The sequence below is a fragment of the Rhinoraja longicauda genome, chromosome 11 (assembly GCF_053455715.1).
Source record: "Rhinoraja longicauda isolate Sanriku21f chromosome 11, sRhiLon1.1, whole genome shotgun sequence".
NCBI classification, from domain to species: domain Eukaryota; kingdom Metazoa; phylum Chordata; class Chondrichthyes; order Rajiformes; family Arhynchobatidae; genus Rhinoraja; species Rhinoraja longicauda.
Genome location: NC_135963.1, coordinates 41427269 through 41440012, shown reverse-complemented (window position 1 = coordinate 41440012; position 12744 = coordinate 41427269). Strand labels below are relative to the sequence as shown.

General features: G+C 38.7%; 1 protein-coding gene across 2 annotated transcripts in view; it reads right to left on the bottom strand.

The window, feature by feature from the left end:
* The window catches only part of cep350 (centrosomal protein 350), a 130040-nt gene that overhangs the window by 42461 nt on the left and 74835 nt on the right, over nt 1-12744 (bottom strand). For both annotated transcript variants that reach the window (XM_078407457.1, XM_078407458.1), the window contains exons 24-27: nt 12078-12265; nt 11134-11221; nt 7979-8125; nt 3065-3240 (exon numbers count right to left, since the gene is read on the bottom strand). In XM_078407457.1, coding sequence (XP_078263583.1) covers nt 3065-3240; nt 7979-8125; nt 11134-11221; nt 12078-12265 — 599 coding nt within the window. The remainder of the gene's footprint in view (nt 1-3064; nt 3241-7978; nt 8126-11133; nt 11222-12077; nt 12266-12744) is intronic.

Genomic DNA, 12744 nt, shown 5'->3' with positions numbered 1-12744 from the left:
CGCATTAAACCAGCATCTGCAGTTCCCTCCTACACAGATCAAAGGTAAGCTGCTAGGAAGTATATTTTAGAAGAAATTAGATGCAGCATATCAAAAAGTGGATTTGAGAGCACAGCACTATGGCAGCTAAAAACAAAAGAGCTTCAATAGACAATAGACAATAGGTGCAGGAGGAGGCCATTCGGCCCTTCGAGCCAGCACCGCCATTCAATGTGATCATGGCTGATCATTCTCAATCAGTACCCCGTTCCTGCCTTCTCCCCATACCCCCTGACTCCGCTATCCTTAAGAGCTCTATCTAGCTCTCTCTTAAATGCATTCAGAGAATTGGCCTCCACTGCCTTCTGAGGCAGAGAATTCCACAGATTCACAACTCTCTGACCGAAAATGTTTTTCCTCATCTCAGTTCTAAATGGTAGAATTATTATAAACAAAGGTATTTAATTTGAGAATATTTAGGGTTGAAGTACAGAAAAAGCGAAGAAGACTGAAAACAAACATTGCACACTTGCTTAAGACTAATTGCACAGTGCTGACGGATGAAAAGGATTTAACAAGAGTTCAATATGGACAATAGGATTTAGGATGTCTTCAAGCTTATAGAGTAGTATAAAGGAGACCAGGTCTGAAGTATATTGTAATGTTCAATTTAACAATTATAAAAACAGATAAGAGTTTCAGCAGCAGACAACATGAAGTAAACACAGAGTTTAGTAACACCGTGGAGGTGGAAATAGGTGGTTTAATGATCCCATTTCTTTATGGCCCATAGCTCAACTTGCAGTGAAACATTACACTAAAACAAAGAAAATAGCTTCTGACTCAGGCTCAGAGTTTGTAATGTAGACTACATACATTGCCCTCCATAATGTTTGGGACAAAGACCCATCATTTATTTATTTGTCTCTGGACTCCACAATTTGAGATTTGTAATAGAAAAAAAATCACATGTGGTTAAAGTGTACATTGTCAGATTTTGTTAAAGGGTATTTTTATACATTTGGTTTCACCATGTAGAAATGACAGCTGTGTTTATAGATAGTCCCCCCATTTCAAGTCACCATAATGTTTGGGACACTTGGCTTCACAGGTATTTGTAATTACTCAGGTGTGTTTAAATGCCTCCTTAATGCAGGTATGAGAGCTCTCAGCACCTAGTCTTTCCTCCACATTCCATCACCTTTGGAAACTTTTATTGCTGTTTATCAACACGGACCAAAGTTGTGCCAATGAAAGTCAAAGAAGCCATTATGAGACTTAGAATCAAGAATATAACTGTTAGAGACATCAGCCAAGCCTTAATAGGCTTACCAAAATCAACTATTTGGAACATCATTATGAAGAAAGAGCACTGGCGAGCTTAGTAATCCCAAAGGGATTGGCAGGCCAAAGAAGACCTCCACAGCTGATGACAGAAGAATTCTCTCCATTAAGAAAAATCTCCAAACACCTATCCGACAGATCAGAAACATTCTTCAGGAGTGGATTTGTCAACGACCACTGTCCGCAGAAGACTTCATGAACAGAAATACTGAGGCTACACTGCAAGATGCAAACCAATCGTTACCCTCAAAAATAGGATGGCCGGGTTACAGTTGCCAAGAAGTGCTTAAAAGAGCAACCACAGTTCTGGAAAAAGATCTTGTGGACAGATGAGACGAAGATGAACTTATATCAGAATGATGACAAGAGCAAAGTATGGAGGAGAGAAGGAACTGCCCAAGATCCAAAGCATACCACCTCATCTGTGAAACACAATGGTGGGGGTGTTATGGCCTGGGCATGTATGGCTGCTGAAGTTACTGGCTCACTTATCTTCATTGATGATACAACTGCTGATGGTAGTAGCATAATGAATTCTGAAGTGTATAGACACATCCTATCCGCTCAAGTTCAAACAAATGTTTCAAAACTCATTGGCCGGCAGTTCATTCTACAGCAAGACAATGATCCCAAACATACTGCTAAAGCAACAAAGGAGTTTTTCAAAGCTAAAAAATTGTAATTTCTTGAGTGGCCAAGTCAATCACCCGATCTGAACCACATTGAGCATGCCTTTAATATGCTGAAGAGAAAACTGAAGGGGACTAGTCCCCAAAACAAGCATAAGCTAAAGATGGCTGCAATACAAGCCTGGCAGAGCATCATCAGAGAAGACACCCAGCAGCTGGTGATGTCCATGAATCGCAGACTTCAAGCAGTCATTGCATGCAAAGGATATGCAACAAAATACTAAACATGACTACTTTCATTTACATGACGTTGCTGTGTCCCAAACATTATGGTGCCCTGAAATGGGGGGACTATGTGTAGACATTGCTATAATTTCTACATGGCGAAACAAAAATGCATTAAAAATGGCCTTTATTAAAATCAGACAATGTGCACTTTAACCACATGTGATTTTTTCTATTAGAAATCTCAAATTGTGGAATAGAGGCAAATAAATAAATAAATATATCCTTCCTTTGTCCTGCCCCCTTGACATCAGTCTGAAGAAGGGTCTCGACCCGAAACGTCACCCATTCCTTCTCTCCCGAGATGCTGCCTGACCTGCTGAGTTACTCCAGCATTTTGTGAATAAATCGGCAAATAAATAAATGTGTCTTTGTCCCAAACATTATGGAGGGCACTATATGACTGCTCAATCTTTTGAAAGGGAAGAGACACTTTTAATCTAAACTGGAGGATCAGTTGTCAGCGAGAGAGGATTGTACGCTCTTTTTAAAGTCTCTTCATCCATCATGTGCAATGAGTCTTAATTTATTTCCAAGTTAAGCAATATTATAAGTTTTGCAACATTTCAAAACAAAGAATAAACATTGTCTTCATGGATTAACTGCGTAAACTGTGGTATATATGTCTTGTGTAGCAATAAGATATTTCTAGTAGCATCTACAAGCTGGCTTTGATTTTTGTACTTTGGCAACATCAGCTGGCTCTCCGCATCCAACTATGCCTGAACCTGTTTTATGTAAATAAGTTAGAATGGAGTTAATTAGGATTGCCAGATTTTCATGAGGTTACTACAGAAGTCGCAAAAGATAAAAGCGTATTGGTTTACTTTTCATCCATGTGACTGCGCATTTTCTTCAGTTTTTGCATGATGCTGCTGGTTTCACTGCCCGAGATAGAAATGGGGGAAGGACTCCGCGTCTCCACATCAGTCTGCAAAGGGCTGGAAGCACGGTTCGCTTTGGAAACATTCACTTCCTCAACTTGTTCTGTGCTCCGCAGCTCCTAAAGCAAAAACAAAAACAGTTGTTAACACATAATTTGAGTGCAAAGATGCATCAATATGGTCTTTGGAAAAATACCTGAATTAAATTAGATTCAGCGGGTTTAGCTTACAGAATATTATGAATCCTGTTTAAGTACTTCTTAACGCACAAAATGCAACACATGAGAAATGAATTGCGTTGATGTACAATATTCAGTTTTTTTTTTTTTTACTTTATTTTTATTATTTTTTTTTTTACATACATACAAACACAAACTAAACAAACATAGGAGATGCATATTGAATGTAAATACCCTTACTTTAAGTTCCCAAAAACGGAAGAGACTCGAGTCCCGGCATTGCCTGTATTAATAATGACCATCTTTTATCAAACATGTCTGTTGTCAACTGTAACCTTGCTGTGATTTTTTCCATTATATACACATTTTTTACCCTATCTCTCCATTGCATTATGCTTGGAGGCTGTGGTTTCAACCACGAAGTTGTTATCGTCTTCTTTGCTATCAGCAGCAGGATTGTCAGTAAATGTTTCGAACTCTTATCTGTCATACTGTCAGGAATTATACCCAAAATGTAAAGTGCTGGTTCCAGAGGGAAGTTAATGCCCATAATCTGTTTAATTTCCTTTTGAATATTCTTCCAGAAATCCTGTATTTTTGGGCAATCCCAGAATATATGAGTGGAGTCCCCAACTTCTCCACACTCCCTCCAACATAAATCAGTTGTATTACTATATTTCGATGTAATGAATGGAGTATAAAAGTAACGCATTTTAACTTTCCAGTCAAATTCCCTCCATGTTGGGCTCTTAGTTAGTTTATGTCCCTCTTTAAATGATTCCTCCCACCCTTCTTCTGATATTATGATATTCGCTTCCAGTTCCCATTTTTCTTTGATATGTAAGTTGTTCTCTTTGGATTCATGTTGTAGTGCTTCATAAATTTTTGATATAATCCCTTTTTTTGACTTGTCTTCCGAGAACCCCCACAACACTTCCTCTAATTTAGATGGAGTCTTGCAGATGTTCTCCCATTCCTGATGTTTCTGTAGGTAATCTCTTAGCTGTAAGGATTTGTAAAAGTCATGAGCAGGTAAATTGAATTCTTTTTGAAGTTGTGTGAATATTTTCATTGTTTGTCCCTGAAACATTTGATCTATGTATATTAGCCCTTTGTCAGCCCATCTGTCAAATCCTGAGTCCATGGTAGATGGTACAAAGTCTGGGTTTTTTGCTATTCTAGTAGCCCTGCTTACCGAATTTGACAGCTTCAGCTTCTTTCTTATTGCTGACCAGATTTTCATTGTTACCCTAATCCACTCGTTGCCCATCCTGAGCCTCTTCAGGGCCTTCTCGTTTAAAAATGGGAGTGATTCTAAAGGCAAATTTTTACAAGCGTTTTGCTCCATCTCCACCCACATTGAATCTTTCTCTTTAGTGGTCCACATGATTAAGGCTCTGAGTTGCGTTGCCCAATAATAATTTCTTAAATTAGGCAAGTTCAACCCTCCCTTTTCTTTTTTGCTAAGAAGCGTCTTGTATTTAATTCTTGCTTTTTTACTTTGCCATAAGAATTTCGATATAATTTTATCCAGTTTTTTTAGAAAAGCTCCCGAGATCATAATAGGCAACGATTGGAACAAAAACAACAGTCTTGGCAATATATTCATTCTGACTGTTTCTACTCTTCCCACCAGAGTCAACGGTAAAATCTCCCATCCAGCCAAATCATCCTTTATCTCAGATATCAGTTTCCCATAATTAGCTTCAAATAGCTGTGCTGTATTCGAAGTGATAATTATACCAAGGTATCTAAACCCTTTTTTGGTCCATTTAAAATGGACTTTTTCTTTAAGTTCCACTGGACAATCTCCTGAGAGCATCATTGCTATTGATTTGGCTTCATTTGTCAAATATCCTGATATTTCACCATATTCTTTTAGGTTATCTAGTAGAGCTGGTATAGACGTGGAGGGCTCCACTATGTATGTTAATAAATCGTCCGCAAATAATGACGTCTTGTGTTCTATGCCCCCTTCATCTTTTATTCCTTTAATGTTTTTATTTTGTCTTATTGACTCTGCTAACGGTTCAATACTTGCAGCAAACAGTAGCGGGCTCAGGCAATCTCCTTGCCTGACTCCTCTTTTGAGGTAGAAGAAGTCTGAGCAGCAGCCATTAATTCTGATCCGTGATTTGGGATTTTTATAAACAATTCTTACCCAGTCTATAAACGTTGAGTGAAACCCAAAAACCTTCAATGTTTGATATAAAAAGTTCCATTTCACACGGTCAAACGCTTTTTGTGCATCTAGGCTAAGCAGCATGGTAGGTCTGGGATTATTTTTAGCACATGATATAAGATTTAGTGTTCTCCTGATATTGTTAGCCCCCTGTCTCCCCGGGATAAACCCCGTTTGATCTGGCTTGATTAATTTAGTTATATGTTGTTGCATTCTCTTTGCTAGTATGCTTGTTAATATTTTTAAATCATTACAGAGCAAGCTGACCGGTCTATATCCCTCACATGAAGTCGGATCTTTGCCCTCCTTATGTAATACGGAAATTATGGCTTCTGACCAAGTATCTGGGCGGTTTCCTGTTGATAGCGCATAATTAAAAACTTTACATAATTCTGGTGTTATGTCTTCTGCAAAACATTTATAATACTCCCCTGAGAAGCCATCTGTACCTGGGGATTTGTTACTTTTAAGGGTTTTTATAGTATCGGCTATTTCTATATATTCAGTTTTTTAGGGCAAATATATTGACTCTGAAGAAAGTACAGTGTTGATTCAGCACATTAAAAATACTACGATTTAAAGAGTAAAATCGCACAGACAGATGGCATAGATGCAGATATTCCCTTAAATTTCTGTGATGAAGATGATGATTAAAAGATTTGAGGAGCAAATAAAGTAACTCTCCTTTGGTGAGAATCTAAAAGAAAGTAGCATGCTATTTATAACGAAGAATAGACTGTTCGGGGACGAGGGCAGGCATAATGGAAAGCTCGAACTTGCCACCAACTCACCACCCCCCACTCCATTTCCTACAAAATTTCTAATAAGTCTATGAGTTCAAATGAAATCTTCAAAAGCGATAAAGTCCATGAACACAGATTGCATTCCACAGTTCATACGAATATGAGTGCATCTACAAAGAGGGTCAAGACGAGAGGAGAAATTGTAAAAAGACAAAATTAAACGTTTTTTAAATCAAAACTACAATGTTGGCTAAAGTAGACTGTGCAGGAATTAAGCAAATGAGCAGTAACAGATATTTAAAGAAACATTTGTTTTGTTGAGAAATAGAGAATGAGGATAATCCATACATGCCAAGTAAAAGATTAATGCAATATGGAAGAACACCTTTCAATCATTACTGGAGGACTAAAAGATTGGAATATTTATAGAAACAAGCAAATAATAGCAATAACAATAATAAGGGAGAAAATAGATAAAAGTAAATATACAAATAATAAAACAGTAATAGCTTCTAGTACATAAAAAAGAGAAAAATGTAAAATAGTACGATTTGATAGTGAGACTGGGAAATTAATAATGATAAGGGAATGGCCGAGACTAGGAGTAAATATTTTATATTTGTTGTCATATTTGGACAAGTTAGAAACATTTCACAAACAGTAAAAATAATGGGGATAAGGGAAGAGTTGACACAATTATTACTGGAGAAAAAGTGCCCGGGAGTGTTATAGAACAGAAGGATCTGGGAGTACAGGTGCACGGTTCCTGAAAGTGGTGCATCCGCTGGGTTCATTGGAAAGGGTATTGTGTACAAAAGTTAAGACATCATAAGTAGGAAGGAACTGCAGATGCTGGTTTACAGTGTAGATAGCTACAGAATGCTGGAGCAACTCAGCAGGGCAGGCAGCATCTCTGGAGAGAAGGAATGAGTGACGTTTCGGATCGACCCTTCTTCAGACTGAATGGCAGAGCATCCTAACAGGGGTGTGTGGTCTTCTCCTGCTCCTACTTTTCACTTTCATGGATGTTGCAAATCATTAAAGTAAAATACTGGGAGTGCCTGGATGGTCACATAGCAACGTTAGATAGAGAACCAGTTGAAATTTAAGCAGAATTTAAACTGATATTGTTTATTAAAATAGGCAATATCAGATCAAGATTGGAAAATTAAAATGTGGTGCGGTTCAACAAAAAAGTTTGAGGGTTAAATGGTGTACTGTGTACTCTATTACTATTTTTTTGACATTCAATAAAGGACTATTCTTGAAATGGGAAGAACTTGATACAGAACAAATTAAAATGAGACAATAGCCACTTGTCCTGCAAATTAAATGTAATTTTAAGTAATATCGAATAACCTCCATTAAACCCATGGGTCTAAACAGCACATGCTCTCTTTGACACAAATAACAAATGTAGTTTTGCCCATTTAGAAAGCTGCACACTATTATGTTTACCTCCATATTAGATTACATGTAAATATTACATTTTCAGTAATATTTTTGGTTGGGTGGAAATGGCATTCTTCACCATAGATAATGTGCACATGCTTCTATTTTCCCCCTGCTTGATGTTAAACTTTTCATATATACCTTACTTCTGGGAGGATATATTTTGCAGTAGATGGCAAGCTTGCATTGTTTTAAGATTGACTCTTTCCAATACCCTTGGCAACGTAGTTCTTTGTTCACCAAGTAAACTTGTATTGAATACAATTAATAATTTTACACAAATACAAAGCAGGAAACTGACCAGCTTGCTCTCGCCAGCTGATTTAAGCTTCTCCTGTATCTTGATGGTAGTGTGGCGCAAACGCTGAATCTCCTCCTGCTGTTTTAGGATCAGTTGCCTTTCCTTGCGAGCAGCCCTGGTGGCTTCTTGCAGACGCTTGATTTCAGCCTGTAGCAAAATGGACCACCTTTTAGCACATCAGAGAAAGAACAACAGAAGCAAGGGGGAGAAAGGATGTTGGATATAAACCATGGTATGCTGTGGTTTGATCAGAAATCATTGCTACTATAATGTCAGACTACATACTCTATGGCCCGTTGAATGACAAACTATGCAGTTGAATACATCACTTTGCAAAAGATCAGTGCATAATTGTGCATCTTTTAAAACTTTGTATGCTTGTTCAGGGCATGTTTTGCCATTTATTAAAGTGTTTCTAGTTCCAACTCAAAAAGACACGTCTCAGAAGAAAGATCACTGACCAAATCTATTTTTGTTTGCACACACACACACAGATGTTGCCAAATTTCCAAAATAATTGCTAGTTTTCCCCTCCTAATCTCAAATAAGTTAACCCATCCCAATTGTATTGTCGAAGTATTAAATGTTCTCAGCAACCTTGTGCTTCAGGAAGGAATAGAAGAGAAACTAGAACAACTTTCTACTCCCAAGAGTTGGCTGACAGCACCATCTGCAGAATTGTCTTGTGATATAATATAGAGTGAGTCTGAAACCTGGCCCATACTATGATGGGCAAATAACATAGCATTTACAGCCGGTATAGGGCTATCAGTGAAAGCCACAACCTATACCAAGTATAAAGTAGCACCACTTTCTGGATTGAGAAGACCACAGGGCATGGGGCCAATATGGGGAAAAATGAAACATGTATAACACCAAATATAACGGTTTGGTTAATGACAAGAGAGGAATTGCAAAATATTTCACTGAGACGTTCGACAAGGTTCCGCATGGTAGGCTGCTCTGGAAGGTTAGATGGCATGGGATCCAAGGAGAGATAGCTGAATGGATAGCAAATTGGCTTCATGGAAGGAAGCAGAGGGCGATGGTGGAAGGTTGCTTCTCGGACTGGAGGCCTGTGACTAGTGGTGTGCCTCAGGGCTCGGTGCTGGGCCCATTACTGTTTGTCATCTACATGAATGATTTGGATGAGAACATACAGGGCAAGATTAGCAAGTTTGCTGATGGTATAAAGGTGAGTGGTTTTGCAGATAGTGAAGATGGTTGTGAAGATGGTTGTGAAAGATTGCAGCAGGATCTGGATCGACAGGCCAGGTGGGCGGAGGAATGGTTGATGGAATTTAATACAGAGAAGTGTGAGGTGTTGTATTTTGGGACGTCGAACAAGGGCAGGGCCTACACAGTAAATGGTAAGCCTTTGGGAGGTGTTGTAGAGCAGAGGGATCTAGGAGTACAGGTGCATAGTTCCTTGAAGGTCGAGTCGCAGGTAGATAAGGTGGTCAAAAAGGTTTTTGGCATTTTGGCTTTCATCAGTCAGAGTATTGAGTATAGAAGTCGGCAGGTCATGTTGCAGTTGTATAAGACTTTGGTGAGACTGCATTAAGATTATTGTGTTCAGTTCCGGGCACCATGTTATAGGAAAGATATTATCAAGCTTGAAAGGGTTCAGAAATTTTTTACAAGGATGTTGCCAGGACTAGAGGGTCTGAGCTGTAGGGAGAGGTTGAGTAGGCTAGGTCTCTATTCCATGGAGCGCAGGAGGATGACGGGAGATCTTATAGAGGTGTACAAAATAATGAGAGGAATAGATCGGGTAGATGCACAGTCTCTTGCCCAGAGTAGGAGAATCAAGGACCAGAGGACATAGGTTCAAGGTGAAGGGGAAAAGATTTAATAGGAATCCGAGGTGTAACGTTTTCACACAAAGGGTGGTGGGTATATGGAACAAGCTGCCAGGGACGTAGTTGAGGCTGGGACTATCCCATTGTTTAAGAGACAGTTAGACAGGCACATGGATAGGACAGGTTTGAAGGGATATGGACCAAGCGCAGGGAAGTGGGACGAGTGCAACTGGCACATTGTTGGCCGGTGTGGGCATGTTGGACTGAAGGGCCTGTTTTCAAACTGTGTCATTCTACGACTTTATAGAACGAGGTTGATGCATGTACAAATATTAGTTACAAGTACAATGAGACAAAATTATCAATGTACTGTTTTACTCTTGAAATGTCGCAGGAAACTGTTTAGTGTGAATGCTGATCAAACTCATGGAGCAAAGTGTTGTGCCACATTACAAGATGCAAGACACAGTGCCTGAAGACAAAGCAAATATAGGTAGTTCCGTTGAAACAAAGCTGAATTCCGTAGAAGCATGTTGTAAAAAAGTGTTGTCATTCAATTGTGTTAATAGTGAAGGGAGATTTGGGGCTACAGAATTTGAGACCCTATAACAGTTATTTTTCCTGCAGGATTTTCAAAACTATCAGTGCTTTAATAGCCATGTCTTTTTTTTGCTGCAATTGAAAAATGTCTATAATGTATTTTTGTTTCTGCAGCTGTGTTCTTGAGTGAATTACTGTAGGGAATTTGCATGGAAAGTTTTTTTCCCTGGACCTACTCCCTACCCCACTCAAGGCAGCCTTTTCTCTCCTCCTTGTCAATTTCCAAAGTAACTTAAGTGGTTGTCTTGTTAACAACCAAAATCACGTTATAGCCAATTCGGCCTGCATAACAGAAATACTAATTTGTCAATTGCTTTATATCCAATTAGCATTATGGAAACACACATTATCAAGCTAGTACTTGTGGGTAATCTCAAGTCGGAGTAGAAATTTATTCTTACACGGCAAAGTCAAGACACCAGATTTGTTTTCACTCAAGTTTAAAAGTGAGGAACCTGAGTTGACTTGCTGTGGGCTAAGCACCAAGCTCTTCCTGATGTCAGTCACCTTCAATCTGGTATTGCTGACTTTGCAGTTTACTGGGAAAATCTAAAAAAGTTACTTATTCTATTCTGTTACAACCACAACTGGAGATCAGCCCATGCAATAAACAGTAGTAAATATTCAAGGAAAAATTAGATATTTTCCAACTTCAACATACAGAGGCCAGCAGCCATCAAAGAAACTTGGAAATAATTGGTGATGGGTGCCCAAATACGAGGAGGAGAGTATTTGGTTTCCAGTGCATATTACCTGCTCCTGCTGCAGCCTGAGTAGTAGTCCACGCTGTCGCTTACGGATTGGCGGCATTTTATCATCTTCCCCTTTGTCTCTCAGACGCCTGTTGAAATATAGCATGATAAAGTCCCACTGTAATGTTAAATTCTCCACCAATGCACAAATCAGACTATGCATAACACATCTTTTCTAAATAAGTACCAATCTGGTGCGCAGAAGTAATTGATGCAGTTTTCTATTGCTGAATTTGCAATAAAAAACAAATGATCAAGGCTGAGGAAACCAAATCTTGAGCAATATTATCTTTTGTAAGATTTCCATTCTTAATACTTTGAGAGATTGCACATAATTAGATGACTGAAAATGTAATGGAAAAACAAAGTTTAAGAGGTTTATTTGAGCATGCATTTTAAAAGAACAAATAATCTGAATTACTAAATAAATTGAAAAGTTAACTGCATGTGAGTTGATCTACACTGAGACCAAGAGAAGTTTAGAGATCAGATAAAATGAAAAGTTTACTATTCCACAGTCTGTCACTTCTCACTCTCAGCTTCTACACATACACTTTGCCTAGTCTCACCGTCAATAAGGATGAAATGATCTAAAAACAATACCAAAAAAACCTATCACTACCCTCTTGCCAGTACACAGCAAGTGGTACTGTGATTTGAAATGGCACATTAAATTGTGTAAATCTAAAAAAGACACATAATTGGCCTAAACAGAAGATTCTGCATTCACGATTCTATCTATCCGTACGTCGAAGTGTTTGCAACCTAGGGAGGATTTGTGTGCTTACATCCTTCAACATATAGAATAAAAGGGTACAGAAATTGAGGACAGCTTGGATCCTCCACGAAATGTTAAGGAACGTTCACTGTAACTTCCATTCATGCATAGGGTGAAAGGGTAGAAATTCATGAAATGGTTGAAGTCAATCTTAGTCAGCTACTCACTTCTTCTGATGTTCCAGCCAAGCAAGTTCAGCTTTTGTCTTTTCCTTCAAGGCTCGTTCTCGCAACTTGAGGAGTGACACTTGGTGCTGGGCACGCATCTCTTCCTCTTTCATGTATTGTCTCACCATCTCCATCGTGAATTTGGAGAAACTGTCCTGGCCCCCAGAGAAGGGCATACTTAAATCATGCTGAAAAGGGATAAGAGAGAAAAATATTGTTCAAGCCAAATAGAGCTATTTTGGCTGCTGCAAGATAGCACTAACTTGAAATATGAATGCAGGCAACCAAACAATCAACACAGCTACAATTACTATTTGACATGCTAGACTTGAAAACTTTCCGGGAATGTCTTACTGCTTTTCAGGTTTAGCAAGCAAGTGTCAATAAATCCTTCTATGAAATGCAAAGGATGAAAAGATGCATCATACATTTGAATCAGAAACTCTACTAACTTGTCAGGCTCTTTAAAAAACCCAATTACATTAACAGTTTGGTGAGAAAGTTGTTTATTCCTCAGTGGTCAGAAAGAAGAGAAATTGCAATGACAGATATGATACAAAATAAAATGCTTCCTCCCTTGTTTTGATGAAAGGGCACCAATTTGAAATGTTTTATCTGCACCCTTTCCAAACTCTCCACATCCTTCTTGTAATGAGGCGAGCAGAAC